Source organism: Mirounga leonina, unplaced genomic scaffold (genome assembly GCF_011800145.1).
Source record: "Mirounga leonina isolate KUSES-001 unplaced genomic scaffold, KU_Mleo_1.0 Mir_201, whole genome shotgun sequence".
Lineage (NCBI taxonomy): Eukaryota > Metazoa > Chordata > Mammalia > Carnivora > Phocidae > Mirounga > Mirounga leonina.
The window spans coordinates 4,122,740-4,139,253 of record NW_023270504.1 but is presented as its reverse complement, the minus strand read 5'-3'; the positions used below and the strand labels follow the sequence as shown (position 1 = coordinate 4,139,253).

At 37.3% G+C, this 16,514-nt stretch overlaps 1 protein-coding gene across 5 annotated transcripts in view; it reads right to left on the bottom strand.

Moving 5' to 3' along the window:
* DENND5B (DENN domain containing 5B) overlaps positions 1–16,514 on the bottom strand; it is a 191,558-nt gene that overhangs the window by 97,213 nt on the left and 77,831 nt on the right. For all 5 annotated transcript variants that reach the window (XM_035027958.1, XM_035027959.1, XM_035027961.1 and 2 more), the window contains 2 exons: positions 14,930–15,039; positions 6,597–7,263 (listed from right to left, as the gene is read on the bottom strand). In XM_035027958.1, the coding sequence (XP_034883849.1) occupies positions 6,597–7,263; positions 14,930–15,039 (777 nt within the window). The remainder of the gene's footprint in view (positions 1–6,596; positions 7,264–14,929; positions 15,040–16,514) is intronic.

Genomic DNA, 16,514 nt, shown 5'->3' with positions numbered 1-16,514 from the left:
TAGAAATATATTTGTGGATGGGGATCCTTTTCATAATCCTCCAAATCACAGTGTAGATGGCTGTCTAATAATTCTTGGCCCCTAAGTGTGGTGCTAAAAGCCCCTGATAAACTCACCCAGACAAGATGGGAAGGTCTGGGCGCCTGGGTGGCTCAGTTGGTTAAGCGACTGCCTTCGGCTCAGGTCATGATCCTGGAGTCTCGGGATCGAGTCCCGCATCGGGCTCCCTGCTTGGCAGGGAGTCTGCTTCTCCCTCTGACCCTCCTCCCTCTCATGCTCTCTGTCTCTCATTCTCTCTATCTCAAATAAATAAAATCTTTAAAAAAAATAAAAATAAATAAATAAAATAAAACATATTTGGTCTTTGTTTATAGGTGATGGTAATGGTGAAGAAGGAGGAAGAGGAGGAGGAAAGAAGGTAGAAGGAGGGGGGCAGGAAGGGAAGGAGAAATAAAAAACCTAAATAAACTATTAAAGAGACTGATCTGGTACCTTACATCTTCCCAACAACACCAAACAGTTTACAGACAAGTTCTCTCAAACAGTCATGGAACAAGTAACGACACCCTTAAATAAAGTTATCTCTATCTTCCAGAAAAAACAGAACATTTTCCAACTCAGTGTATAAAGCTAGAATAACCTTAATTCCAAAGCCAGACAAGACAGTACAAGAAATGAACATTATAAGTCAAATCATTAAAAAACACAGATGCAAAAATTCTAATAAAAATATTAACCAACTAAATCAAGCCATATGTAAAAATTAATAATACATCGTAACCAAGTAAGGTTTATCTCTGGAATACAGGGATGGATTTTTCACCTTATTTAGTGATCAAAAGGAGAAAAACATGATCATATTACTTGATGCAGAAAGAGCGTCCAATAAAATACAACATGAATTCAGGATTTTTAAAAACTTGAACAAACTAGGAATAAAGGGAACTTCCTTAACCTAGTACAAGGTAGTCACCAAACACACTATAGCAAATGTTATACTTTATAGTGAAACATTAAGTGTTTTTTTTAGGGGCACCTGGGTGGCTCGGCTGGTTAAGTGTCCAACTTTTGGTTTCAGCTCAGGTCATAATCTCAGGGTTGTGAGATCAAGGCCCCCCACCTTGTGCTCCATGCTGGGCGTGGAGCCTGCTTGAGATTCTTTCTCCCTCTTCCTCTGCCCTGTCCCCCGCCCCCCCGCAGTCTCTCTCTCTCAATAATAAAATCTAAATAAATAAAGAGATAGATAAATGTGCTCTTTTTAAAAGCAGGAAAAAGACAAGGATGACTGCTACTATCAATTCTATTCTATACTGTACTGGGGAGCCTAGTAGTAAGGCAAGAAAAAGAAATAAAGTGAGAAATGTTGGAATAGAAGAGAAAAAACTGTCATTATTTGTAATTATCTACTATTTTAAAACTTTACTGAGAGACATTAAACAAGACCCTTAGAAACAGAGATACATTTCATGGAAGGGAAAACTCAGTATTTTAAGTATGTCATTGTCCTCAAATTAGATTCAATGTAATTCCAAACAAAGAAGGTAGATTTATCTGTAACACAGCATTATCGATGTTACAAAGTTCTAATGATGATACTATAGATTCAAAGGATTAATGATTTTGAATGGTCTCTTTCAGCTAAGTGCTAAAATGATGTCATTATTTTGTATTGTAATGTACATATAGACACATGTGAAAAATGTATATTGAATAAATTAGTCTATTTCTTGGGTAAAAAATAAGATAATGAGGGAACCGTCCTACCAGATGCCAAGACTTACTTTAAAGCTATAGTAATTCTGGGCACCCGGGTGGCTCCGTCGGTTAAGCATCTGCCTTAGGCTCAGGTCATGATCCCAGGGTCCTGGGATTGAGTCCCGCATCAGGCTCCCTGCTCTGTGGGGAGCTTGCTTCTCCCTCTCCTCCCCACTTGTGCTCTCTCTCTCTCACTATCTCTGTCTCTCTCAAATAAATAAAATCTAAAAAAAAAAAAAAAAAATTTAAAGCTATAGTAATTTAGTACAGGGACAAAGATTGGCAGAATAAACTGAAGTACACCAGAAATATACTCTCACATACAGGAACTTCTATATGACAGAAGTGGCACTCCTGCTCAGAGGAAGGAAGAATGGGTCTATCCAATAACTAGGATAACTAGTTATAGATATTTCTAAAATATTAAATTTGATTTCTTCCTTACAACAGCAAAAATCAATTTAAAAAAAATCAGTTTCTTATACACTAAGGCCTTAAATGCTAAATATAACTTAAAACATTTAGACAAAAATGCAGTCTATTTTTACGGTCTCAGAATAGAGAATTTCTGAAACAGAAAGTTGTAAGTTAAAAGACTGATAAATTCAAATTCATGAATATTAAGAGTATCTTAATTCAAAGACCCCTAAAAGAAAATTAAGAGCCAGAAATTAGATGAAGATATGGGCTACACATGTAGTTGACAAAGGATTAATTTCTTGAATATAAAACAAAACATCAACAAGAAAAAGTCTTTATATTAAAATTCTATTTATCACAAAATAAAGCTAATATAAAGACATTGGCCAAAGTTAGTCAAACTCTACTGCTTTTAGGATATAGGTCATGGGAACCCACTTTCTGCCATCAAAATACCAAGTTTGCTTTTATGAAACCCTATAACCAATAAGCTATGGTGTTCAGTTGAGCACAGCTAGCAATTTGTGATTAGGAGGCCTCCAACTTTTTCAAGAAAACTGTAAGTGGCTTCTACTTTCTGACAAAGTTAATTCATGCACAACTTAGAAGAGGGAGGGGAAGAAAGGAGGGGAGAGGGGCATTGTGAAGGCATACAGGTTGGCATGGCAGTCCAGTGTGAGCTGTGGGTAACTGCTTATCTCCACTGGGAAGAATCAAAGAAGGTAAGCAAGGCCCTAAAATTGTTCCTGAGACTAATTATTGGTATCAAAAATAAGACACTCATGTTTAAGTTCCCCTATCTTTTATTTCACCACTATTTCTTTGAAAAGAAGGCAGTACTCCAAATTTCCCCTGTCCTGTTACAGGTATTTCCAGGGTGCAGAAGAAAGTGATCTTTTCTGATTTGGGTTCCTGGAAAAGAGCCTCTATCTCCTGGGTGCATTCTCTACTTAAAATTTCTAGCTAGTTACCACCACAAAGTGAGTGTGATATACACGCTCTCTAAATAGCAGATTGAATCTGTTTAAATGGGCTATGGACCAGAATTTCAAATCAGTCTAGAAGGACAGTTTTCATCACTAAAATCCATCTACTTTGATTCACTTTGGGTTTTCACAGTAATTGTTTAGCACTTACAATGTTTTAAATTTTATGGCATGGCTTTATTAGTGAATAAGAATTAGAGTATTAGGGGCGCCTGGGTGGCTCAGTTGGTTAGGTGACTGCCTTCGGCTCAGGTCATGATCCTGGAGTCCCGGGATCGAGTCCCGCATCTGGCTCCCTGCTCGGCGGGGAGTCTGCTTCTGCCTCTGACCCTCCCCCCTCTCATGTGCTCTCTCTCTCTCATTCTGTCTGTCTCAAATAAATAAATAAAATCTTAAAAAAAAAAAAAAAAAACTCTAAAAAAAAAAAAAAGAATTAGAGTATTAGATGGTATTAAAACCCCCTTAACACGGGAAGAATGAAGGAGGCCATCAGAGTACAAATCAACATAATAACTCTTATTTCATTCATTTAAATGAAATCTCTTTCTCTAATGGGAGAGACATTGTCAATATTAAAATCTTCATTTACACAGAGCTTTCATTTTATACTCTACGGTTATTTAGCATGATCCCTTTATAACAGATTGGCAGAGTGAGTTAATTAATAGTTTAAAAATAAATATTGAGACAGATAAGGAAAGGTTAAGTGCAGTGCCCAATATAGTTAACATGGTGGTTAAGTGCTCTGGAGAAAGAAAGAGCCAAGCCCCATTCTTAGCTCTACAACATTACCTAATAGCTGTGTGATCTCAGGGAGGTTACTTAGCTTCCCTGAGCCTCAACTTCCCTTTGATAAAACATGGATAAGAGCAGTAATTCACTATTGAAGAGAGAAGAATCCCCAAAACAACATACACGGCATTTTTACAGTACAATTCCTAACATAGAGTGATTTCAGTGAATGCTTATAAATTTACCATGAGACTTTCTTTGGTAGGACATTTAAAATGTGTGTGTGGGGAGGGGGAGAGGGAGAGAAAGACAGACACCTATAATCTCAGGATTCATCTGTTGTTCTCGGTATAAAACCAAATTTCCAAAAAAACTCCACAAAACCCATAAAAAACCAAAAACACCTCATTTAGTACAAAAACATGCTCATAAATACTCATGCTTCTTCATTTGAAACTGAGTTAAATTGGCAGATATTAATCAACTATAACTTTTCAACAGCTTCCATGAACCAGCTGGGATAAGCTAATCAAACAGCGGAAAGATGAGAGCTCAGGACAGACCACACGCGGTGAGACATACAGTGCTTTTTTTAAAAGAGAAAGTGTGATAATGAAAGGGTTTTTTTGCTAAGAAAAAAAAAGCCCTAACATTCAGTATAAGAGAACATTGATTAGGCCTACAATCCTGAAAACAAATGCCTTGACTATTTAATTTAACAAAGCTGTACTTTAAATGCAGTAATATGTTGGACCCATGCAACTTAAAATATACATAACTTACAGAGGATTGTAAAGGACTAATAAAACTAGTAATAATTACAATAATATCGGCTCTCCCCATTTAGTGCCAATTATGCCCCAAGTATCCTGTACAGGTTTTCTTAGTTAACCTTCACAATACATCAGTGAGAAAGAGGGAAAAAACCTTGTTATCTCCATAAAGATGAATTAACACACACTGAGGAAGATTACGTAACTTGTCTGTGCTTACAGTTAGTACGGGACAGAGCAGAGATTTGAACCTAGGATTGTTATGACTTCAAAAACCAATATTCTTTCTGGTCCAAACTGCTTCTCTATGCAGAACCAAAACTGAACTAAATGACCTTGAAGATCCCTTGTAAATCTAGGACTGAAATTATTTTTTCTCATAGGTTCATACACCTGAGGGTATCTAGTTCCAAGCCCTGTCCCCTTCCAGCAACTCTCTAACCCCTACCCTGGCTTCAGGGAGAAAAGCAAGAAAGGAAGAAATAGAAAGGAAGAGAGAATTACTTAAAGCTACACGTTTTAGATACAAACAAGTGATCTGCAGGTAAGGATAAGCCCTAAGAAAGTGAGAGCAAGAGGAAAGGAAAGAATTTCAGTTGGTCATTAGAGAACTTTCTGACAACAAAAACAGAGGCATCAGAACACATTATCAAAGAACATTATGTAGGATAAACTGAAGAAAATACAACCTTGTGAAGGGCTGTCAACACACAAATAGTATCAACATACACACAAGATGGGGAAGTACAAATATAGCCTACTTGGCTCAGCCTCACTTATAATTTAAAATAGAAAAGAAAAAAAGGAAAGTGATAAAATAAGCTTGACGGCAGCAGTCAAGAGATTGCACTACAATTCTGCTAGCCTAAATACAAGTTAACAAAAAGCTAACCCAAATATTTGTGCCACATTTTTCAAAGAACCCATCGATGTGCAGCAACCATTTTATGTTTTCCTTCAACTTGCTATCCATTAAGACAGAGCAAGTCTATTTCCTCTACAAAATCATGTTCAGATCGGAACCAGTACCCTAAGCTCAAAATTGGCCATCAAAAATGCACTCCTAAAACAAAACTCAAATTTTGCTAAGTTTTTTAAGTATGTGCTGGGAGAACGCTGAATGAAAAACATCATAAAGGTAACTTCCTTTTGGGAATAAAAGCAAAATAAAACAAAAACACTCCACATAACTCTAGTAGAACTGTTAGACCCAAGAGAGTCACATCTAGTGAAATCTCCCACAGGCAAAGATCCAAAGTTGATTGCCTTAGGAAGCTTCAGAGTCAACAGTTTCATTTAATGCCTTTCCAATGTCAACTGAGTTTTGATGTGAACCTTTCTCATCTGCAAAGAATGAGACGGCTACATGTTCTTGGTACTAACATCATTCTCTCACTTCCATAATGAAAAGAAATTTTTTTTAAAAAAATATTTTATTTATTTATTTGAGAGAGAGAGAGGAGAGAGAGTGAGGGAGCACAAGCAGGGGGAGTGGGAGAGGGAGAAGCAGGCTCCCCGCAGGGCAAGGAGCCCGATGTGGGGCTCCATCCCAGGACCCTGGGATCATGACCTGAACCCAAGGCAGACGCTTAACAACTGAGCCACCCAGGCGCCCCGAAATGTGTTTCTTTTATGATGATCAGGTACTATCTGGAAAAAAGGGCCTATTTCCATTAAAAAATAAATACACTCAAGTCAGCCAGATTAAGGCTTTTGTACGCTTTCCTGTTTTTCTCCACAGCCACTGACACCTCAAAGAGAAGTCATACCTTAGCCTCTGGTCCCACCTTAAACAGGTGCTCCTTTTACACAAAACAGAAGACTTCTGACCATTAATTATTTGGTTCTGATAATATTCCCCATGGAAATGCAGTCGTTGGGATTCCTAAGAACTTTTTTGGGGGAGACTTAAAATCCAGGGAAGACCTACCTTGTGAGTAGAGAAGGATCTGCATCTCTAAAAGAACACAGGTAAACACCTGCACCAGGTTCTCCAATCCCAGAAGCTCGAAGGCCTCTCGAAGAGGGTAATCGGAGAGGGGGAGTTCACTGGGCCCAGGTCTCTGGCAGATGACAGGTTCATAAACACCATAAAATTTCAGTGACCTCCCTGGAGGTGGAAGGGGTACCTCGTAGAGAATGTTATGGATGTAGCTCTCAAGCGGCAAGGGCGGCGGCTGCTGTGAGGTAACTGCCTTGTAAAGCTGGATAAGGAATTTCTTGCAGGCCTGCATGAAAGGCAGTGGTGTGATCAAACATATACTTTTTGAAACGTACAGTGTGTCTCTGCTGATGTCATAGGAGTTGTATCGCTGGAGTTTCAAAAGGGAAGTTGTATCTCCCTCGTCAACACTGCTCGCCAGCGAATCCATGCTGCAGGAGGACGAAGCATACACGCCACTGTAGTGCTCGGCGTTGTGCATCTGGTAGAGCGTCTGCATGGCTGTGCAGATCTGCTTACTTGTAACTTCCTCATAAAAAGTGAGAACAAAACCATAGGTACGAGAACCATCTTCCCGGGTAATGATAAATGAGTGGAACTGAGGGTCTTTATTGTCAGTTTGAGTTCTGAAAGACAGCCCTTTAGGCATGCACAGCTGTGGAGCAAGGGGAAAAAGTATCAGAATGCAGTACACAAGTAACTTCAAACCAGAGAAAATGTTTGTTATTGTTAACACAACAAGACTCCAAAGGACACGGGTTTTATCCGTATTTAATATTATTAGCAGCGGCCCTAAGTTAGAAATACACTGTAAGTTCCTCATTGACACACAGATAAAATTATTTTTAAAATATATATAGACAAGGAGAACCATCTTTACTGTGCATTACATGCAGGAGGTTCGACTAAGACTAAGAATGGAAAGATCTTTGACTTGTTCCCAGCAAACCTCTTATCCAAGCCTCTGACCTTCAGCGCCGCATGTGACTTCTCTGAGCCTCATTTTCTTTATCTCCATTTGCTAATCAATGACTTGAAGGCAAAATAGTCAAAGACACTTTACAAATATTTAATATTTAAGTACCATTTTTGTAGCAATGATGGTAATGTTTCAGAGGAATAGGGAAGTAGGTGAAGGCCCATTTGATGAAAAAAAAAGAATAAAAACAATATATCATTTTCACTATTTTGAATAATATGATACTTGATCTTAGAAACAGACACTTTAAAAATGGAATGATTTTTTCATTTACTGAAGCAGAAGAGTAGAAACAAAGACATTTTAGATTCACTCCGGTAGATATTATGCTTTAGGTCTTGGTAACTACCCAGGATTGAGTCAGATTTGGGAACAAAATTACCTGAGGAGTTGAAGATACTACCTTTAAGATTCTTAAAATGCAATTTGAATTCATTCTTTAAAACATTTTAAATAAAAGAAATAAAACAAATTACAGAAAATTTCAAATATACTAAGGAAAAAAAACTTGTAATTTAACTATCCTAACATAAAGATCATTATTAATTTTTATGTATTACTATTTTTGTATTGCAATATGCTTTCTGCATAGAAATAATTTTACCACAGTTATTCCATTTTTCTTTTTCAGACTTAACAAATCAATCTGATGGGAAATTTAGAAGTTCTCCGCACATTACTAAGAAAATGCAATTCACCTTGCATTGAATTGAAAGTTACATGTCCTTCATTCAAACTGTCAACACTTTATTAAGTATCTTTATGAGCCAGGCCCTATGATGGTGATACAGGTGAGAAAGACAGACAGACATGTTCCTGCTCCTATGGAGCTTCCAGTCCAGTAAGGACGGCAGATGACTAAAAAATCATAAACTATAAATAAAGTATGGGAAGTGCTATGATAGGGTAAATATAGACTGCCATGGAAAAAACACAGGAGGAGGACATAAATTAGAAAAGAAGGAACTACTGGAAAAAAATAAAGTCTAAGTGGAAACCTGAAGATGAGTATAGGTGTTAGTGAGATGAAGAGAAGGCAGAGAGGATACATGTGCAAAAGCCCGCAAGACAGAACATGAGGGTTTGAGGAAGTGACACATGTTTTCTGTGGGTGCAGAACAGAATGCAAGATGGGGGGAGGTTATCCTACACTGTTGGTGGGAATGCAAGCTGGTGTAGCCACTCTGGAAAACAGTATGGAGATTCCTCAAAAAGTTGAAAATAGGGGCGCCTGGGTGGCTCAGATGGTTGAGCGTCTGCCTTCGGCTCAGGTCATGATCCCAGCGTCCTGGGATCGAGTCCTGCATCGGGCTCCCTGCTCCTTGGGAGCCTGCTTCTCCCTCTGCCTCTCTGTCTCTCTCTCTCTGTCTCTCATGAATAAATAAATAAAATCTTAAAAAAAAAAAAAAAAGTTGAAAATAGAGCTACCCTACAACCCAGCAATTGCACTACTGGTTATTTACCCCAAAGATACAAATGTAGGGATCCGAAGGGGCGCCTGCACCCCAATGTTTATAGCAGCCATGTCCACAATAGCCATGCTCTCATCAAGACCATGGATGGCTCACTGAGAGTGCCTACAGCCAGGACCTGAAAACTTGGTTCTGTAAAAAAGCCAGATAATAAATATTTTAGGCTCTGCAGGCCTTAAAATCTTAGTCACAGCTACTCAGCACTACCTTTGGAGTGTAAAAGCAGCCACTGACAACACATTAAGGAACGGGCATGACTTTGTTCCAATAAAACTTTATTTATAAATAGGTAGCCAGTTGGATTTGGCCTAAGGGCTGGTTTGCCCACTCCTGGCCTAGTCAAGTAAAATGTAATGAAGGTAACAAGTAACATTTTTGGGCTAAAAATGCAGTACAACTTCCATCTCTCTCTCTCTGGTCACATACAGTGGGAGCTCTGAGCCAACATATAAGAAATGTGACTAACCTGAAGCTACCATGCTAGAGACCATATGTAGAGATTGCACAGAGACAGAGGATTCCCCGGCAATGTTCCTAGCCCTGGAGATAGATCTGTGAGTGAGTGAACCTTCAGAAGACTCCAGTCTTTAGCCTCTGAACCACTCTAACTGACACCCAGTAGAGCAGAGGGTGCTTGCTAAACCCTACCCAAATTGCAGATTTGTAAGCAAAGTAAGTTTTGTTGTTTTAAATCAAGAGTCAACAAACTTTAGTCCTTAGGTCCAATCCAATCAGCCACCTGTTTAGGTAAATAAAATTTTATTGGAATGCAATAGTGCTCATCCATTTAAGCATTGTCTGTGTCTACTTTTGCACTACAACAGCAGAGATGAGTAACTGACAGAAACTGTATGGCCTACAATGCCTCAACTATTTACTATCTGGCCTTTTATGGAAAAAAAAAAAAAATTGCTAACCCACAACCCATGTTTTAAGCCACTTAAATAGTACTGGGGTGGTTTGTTATACAGCAATAAATAATGGAAACACTCCCTTACTTTCTTTAAGTTTCCACATAAATACTATCTTAAAGAACCTTCCTTTATCATTCCATAAAAAATACTGTTTTCATCCTATAAATGCCATTAAAATGTCACTTTTCCTCTAGAAAGTCTTTAGTATATGGGGAAGAAATTAAAGTCTTGGACTGCTGCATACAAATGTACATTGTATACTGACACACACTACTAGTTTCTCTATTTGGTTTGGATCTCTAGATTGTAAATCTAGAGTGCTATATTTCTAGGACTATAAACGTATAAGAGTACCACACACAGAACAATATACTATTTGGGGCCATAAAAGGTGACTGATAATAAATATAAAAAGCAAAAAGCAAAAACCATGTAGTTTAGTATTATTAGGTCAGTGAAAATGTCTTTATATTTCATATCACATGAGAGACCTAGAAATTACAAAGGTAGCTTTACATAATTATTTTTATATATGTTGAAAAGAATTAAATTACTATGTATATTTGAGTAGAATAAGACACAGAGTTAGGTAAACACACACAAATACCTGACTTTGTTAGAGGAAAATTTGTTTATTCCGCATCTTGGGAACAGTTGTGTAAGGAAAGGCCATGGCAGGACCTTTTCATAGTTAGGTCTTCACATTAAAACTGCTTTCTTTAACAACAAGAGGAGATCCTCTGCTGATTTATGAATAAAAACTCATCTGACACATCTACTACAGTAAATAAAGATTGTAGGAAGGAAGATTTGAATCCCTCTTGCTCCAGGCTATGCTCAAATTTATTTGGGATAGTGCATGCCATATATGTATTTGTTGAATGAATAAACAAACAAATGAACAAGAAAACAAACAAAACAACAGCTAGGGGTATAGGACCAGATTAGCTCCTCTCCTGATTAAGTCTATAGTTCTCTTTTTACATGTACTATAATACAGAAACGTAGTGACCTCCAAAGTCAAAATAAAGATTTAATTTAATTGATAGGCTTTCCTGACATCATAAACCACAAAATTACAGCTCCAACTGTTTTTGCACAGCTGCCAAATATTCCCTTAAGGTTTTGTAGCTTTCTTGAGCATGCATTCAAACATTTACAGGAAAAGCTTGCCAAAAGTTGTGCTCAAAGTAAAGAATGACTTTCTATGCTACAGATAACAGATGTTAAGAATTCTTAAATTCTCTTCCTACGAATCAAAAAAAGTAAGAATTGCATTTCTAATCTGGGAACCATGACTTGGAAAATGCTACTGCCTTTTCATTTTTAAAAGTGAGAATTCTTGTATGAATTGTCAGGTTTATTTTTCAGAAAACCTGAGACATAAAACAAGATTTGTTCATTAGGGCATTCAACAATCTCTTGTTATCCCTAATAATGCCTTTTATTAACAACAGCCCCTCTCCAACCCACTCTCCCACAATAAAACAACTAAACATTTAGGGCTGTCATTGTTTACCAGATTGCTACTGGTAATCAGATTACTTTAGCCAAAGTAAGCTCACAGTGCTGTGTACCCCCTCCTTGAGCAACTACATGTCCTTATTATCCCTCTGGACTATTTCAGGTGGTTTGGCTAGAATTTTAACAATTCCTTTTCCCATCTTCTATAGTTCTGTGACTTCCATGCCCTCTCTTATTATACAAATAAAAGATAAATTATTCAGAGTTGGTCTGTTTGCCCCTCCTTTCTCCTACCTTCATTCCCTCTCTCCCTTCTTTTTCCTTTAATAAATATTTATTTTATGTCATATATTACATTAGATCTTGGTAATTCAAAAGACGAATATGAAAATAATCTCTTCGGGGAGTTCACAGTCTGGTAAAAAAGACAAACACACAAACTAATGGTTACAAAATAATGCGATCAGTGCTGCTGCAGAGTATGTTCAAGACATTATAGAAATAGAGGAGAGAGAGCACCTAACTACTTCTGCTTAAGATGATTTTGCAGGGGAGGTAATACCTGACTAGACAAAGACAGGGAAGGGAAGTATTGTAAGTAAGCAAACATTCCTTTGTTTATTCAATGACTTCAGCCTCTACTGCGTGTAAAACTAGGGATATAGCAATGAATAAGCGAGAGTGTACCTGTCTTCACGGTGTTTACATTACAGCAGGAGACATAGAGCTGATAACTAGCTACATAATCAATTATTTAATTCCAACTGTGATAGGTGCTACAAAAAGGTACAAGGTGCTAAAAGGTCCTAAGAGAACCTGAAGGGACCTGACTGAATGTTGGAAGGGTGGTCAGGGATGGCGTCTCTGAAAAAATTGTGTTTAAAATGAAACCTGAAGGGTAAGAATTCACCAGGGGAAGGACAAGTGGAAGAATCCTCCCAAGAGAAGTGGCCGCAGAAGCAGAAGCTTTAGTGTGAAGAATGGAAAGGAGAAGTCCAAGTAAGAGAGTTTGGGAGTTTGGACTAAGGTCTGGGTGTATAGAAACAGAGAGAAGTAGACAGATAACTGATTGCACATGGGAGAGGGTAAGAAAGTGAGAACTTTCAAGGATAATGCCAGATTTTCAGCTTAGGCAACTACATGGATGGCTGTACCATTCACTGACCAAGGCTAGTGGGAAGACTGTGAATTCAGTTTTGGACATGTTAAGTTTGAGATGCCCATAAAATATTCTAGCTCCAAAGTTAAGAAAACCAGTGGGCTTCCCTGGTAATGGCTGGATTAGAGCCCCATTCCTACGGTTCTACTGTGAGACAGGAACTTAAACTTGGATGAAAATGAGGGCTTACTTTCATTCTAATGTCAAACCTATTAATCTAACTAAGGGTTATCTGTCTCAAATTCAAGAACTTGCTGAGTCCGTAAAAAGTATATTTAGCTCTTTTTCCTTCAAATCTTACAAGATGGGCATCTGAATAGGTTTTCTTTAGTCAACCCTTTACCCTTTACTCTTTGCTCATCATTCCACCCTACCCTTTTTTGTGATCAAATAGTAAACTGTAAACTTAGAGCTTTATAGATTATAAAAAGCTTTATAACAGTTATGACTTTTAAGATTTTATTTATTTATCAGAGACAGAGAGGGACAGAGGCAGGCAGAGGGAGAAGCGATGTGGGACTCGATCCCAGGACCCTGGGATCATGACGTGAGCCGAAGGCAGATGCTTAACGACTGAGCCACCCAGGCGTCCCACAGTTATGACTCTTTTAGTTACTTAAAATTTAATCATATATCAGATGTTTCATTTAGAATATACAATACAGAATCTTTATATTTCATATAAGCTGCTTAAAAAGGTATTGATCATATTTTCTTCCTAACAATCCCTAGGTTCACTACATTCTTAAGGGTAAGACCTACTGACCAGAACCTTATATAAATAGTCATGGATACCAAAATGCAGATTACCTCAAAGAGATCTGAAATGGGGGAGGAGGAGGCAGGAGACCTTCAGCTCCATTTGCAATGCTTTGCTTCATTTAAGAGAAAAAGCACCGATCTGAAGCAAATTCATCAATGTTGAAATATGTCAGTTCTGGGTATATGACTGTTGTATTGTTTTGTTTTATGATACTCTCCCCTACCCCTTTTTTTCATGAAGATATCTCAATCAGTAACCCAAAGAGACATAAAAAGCAATTAATTCAGAAACAATTTCACCTGTCATTATTTATTTTCTATTACATTTGCATGGCACTCATGGAATTTTTTTTTTTATTAAAAAGTTCATTGCTTTGGAGTATTTAATTTCTGTATGAGATTAATGACCCTTTTTCAAAGCACCACTGTTGCTTGTTAAAGAAATGACTGATATTATAGAAGGTGATGACTCGCTGGGAGTGGGATTTTGCTAAAGGCAAGAGGAAAGCTTTATACCTCTAGGTGGGGATAAATTATAGCTTTATACACATGTACTTACTAATAAATCAGAGGAAATTAAGGGCAGTAAATCTATGACCCAAATGCAGACTAGTTTAATGGGATGCTTTTCAGAGATTTTCAAGGAAAGCCAGCAATTCCTTTTAGATTGGCAGCAATAACCAAAATGCTATGTGGTGCTTAACCATTAAAACACAAGCCTATGTGTTTATTCTTCATAGGAGACTTTGGTTGCTTACATAAAATAATCCCAGAGGCAAGAGGAAAGAAAGTAACAAAGATTAAGGAAGCTGATCCCTGGTTTAAAGATGAACGCTCTACAGACCCAACATGCACCTGGATGTTCATAGCAGCACTATCTACAATAGCCAGATAATGGAAACAGCCCATGTGTTCATCATGTGACAAATGGATAAAGAAGAGGCGGTATATATACAAAATGGAGTATTACTCAGCCATAAAAAAGAATGAGATCTTGCCATCTGCAACAACTTGGATGGAGCTAGATAGTATTATGCTAAGTGAAATAAATCAGTCAGAGAGAAAGACAAATACCATATGATTTCACTCATATGTGGAATTTAAGAAACAAAATAAACGAGCATAGGGGAAAAAAAGAGAGAAAGCCAAGAAACAGACTCTTAACTACAAAGAGCCAACTGATGGTTACCAGAGGGGAGGTGGGTGAAATAGGTAATGAGGATTAAGGAGTGCAGTGCACTTGTGATAAGCACTGGGATGTATGTAAGTACTGAATCACTATATTGTACACTTGAAACTAATATTACACTGTATGTTAACTAATTGGAATTTAAATAAAAACATAAAAAACAAAGAAAATGGGCTTTGAAGGTCTGTTATATACATTTATCTGCCCTGGGGACTGTAGGAAAGTAACTTAACTTCTCTGAGCTTCATTTCCACGTCTATAAAATGAGGACAATATTATCTATCTTAAAGAATTGCTTATTTAAAACATCAAATGAAATAACGTAGACACTGTCATTTTAACGAAATAAAAAGAAGGCTAAAGATTAAAAAAAACTACATACCATGTTCACTGCATCTTGATCGAAAGGGTTCCATTCTATATTCTCAGGATAGTGGGCCAGCACTTTGGATTTGAATGTTCTTCTCAGAGGACTCTGATCAAAATTTTCACCTATAACAAATAATTAATAATTAGTTGATATTTAGAATTTTTTCGAAAGCATGTAGTTTTATTTTTATTTTATAGATATATTGACAGATAATGTTGAAATCTGATTCAATTTCTACCTCTAACAGTCTGAGTTGTAAAATTCTCAATGGAACTGTTAATGAAAGGTTACTGAAAAGAAACTGTTAATAAAAGATCTGCATTTAAAACTTCAGAATCTGAGGCGCCTGGGTGGCTCACTTGTTAAGCGTCTGCCTTTGGCTCGGGTGATGGTCCCAGAGTCCTGGGATCGAGCCCCGCATCGGGCTCCCTGCTCGGTGGAGAGCCTGCTTCTCCCTCTCCCACTCCCCCTGCTTGTGTTCCCTCTCTCGCTGTCTCTCTCTTTGTCAAATAAATAAATAAAATCTTAAAAATAAATAAATAAAACTTCAGAATCTGAATTTCAACACCTTGGGCAGACAACTATACTAAAAATCAAGATCTACTCAAATAATCTTTGCTGTAACCTAATTATTGTCCTCATTTCAATATGTGGTGATAAAAAAAAATCTACTTGGAAACATCTAATTTATTAACAAAACATCCCGAATTTAGCATCCTGCATCATACTTCTGATCCTAAGATTTTGTACATGGACAGACACAATGCTGCCGCACTCAAAGGAGGCAATTTTGCTTGAGCTGCCACAGAAATCTGACAAATGTGACTGCATCCAGGCTTTTACAAGTAACAGAATTAACAGAATTAGAAACATCATTACTGAGTTGTCTAGTAGACACACTAAACCTATGAAAAGAAACAAGCTATTCCAAGCCAAACTCATCACCTGTCAAAATTCAGGAAAAATAAAGTCAGGCTATACTTCGATTATTATATATAAATAAACTTCAATTATAGCTGTCAGCTCAGTTCTTTATCTCTTTGACCAAATTAATTCCCATGAGACCTGTTTCCCACAAATGCCTTAGTTCCATAAAATATGTTAATGTGGATGGCTCTTAAATTCTCAATGTCAAAAAGTTGAGACTGAAGAATAGTTTGTGTAAAACACAAACTATTATATCAAAAGATAAATGCTACTTACCAGTATTTGTACAAGTAAAAATACCAAGTAATTTATAAATCATAATTGGGCATTTAGTTAGACTCAGTTTCCATTTTTGGTAAAAATATGAAAAGATGGATACTAAAACACCTTTTAGTGCAAAACTTAACATATCACAAAAGGAGGGAAAAGTTACACTCTAAAATCTTGTTGGAAACTGCAATATAAAATATACAGAAGCTTTTCTGAATAAAGGCACATAGTTTATTAAATAGATTTGCTGCAGAAACTGTATTGTTTCTCATTTAAGCCCTGGTTAATGATCATTTTCCTTTGGATTCCTCTTACTTATCTAGGCAAATGTTTCACCTCTAGTTTTCTACTCTATATATCTACCTTCTAAGAGATGGGGTAGAGAGCTTTCATTTCTAGA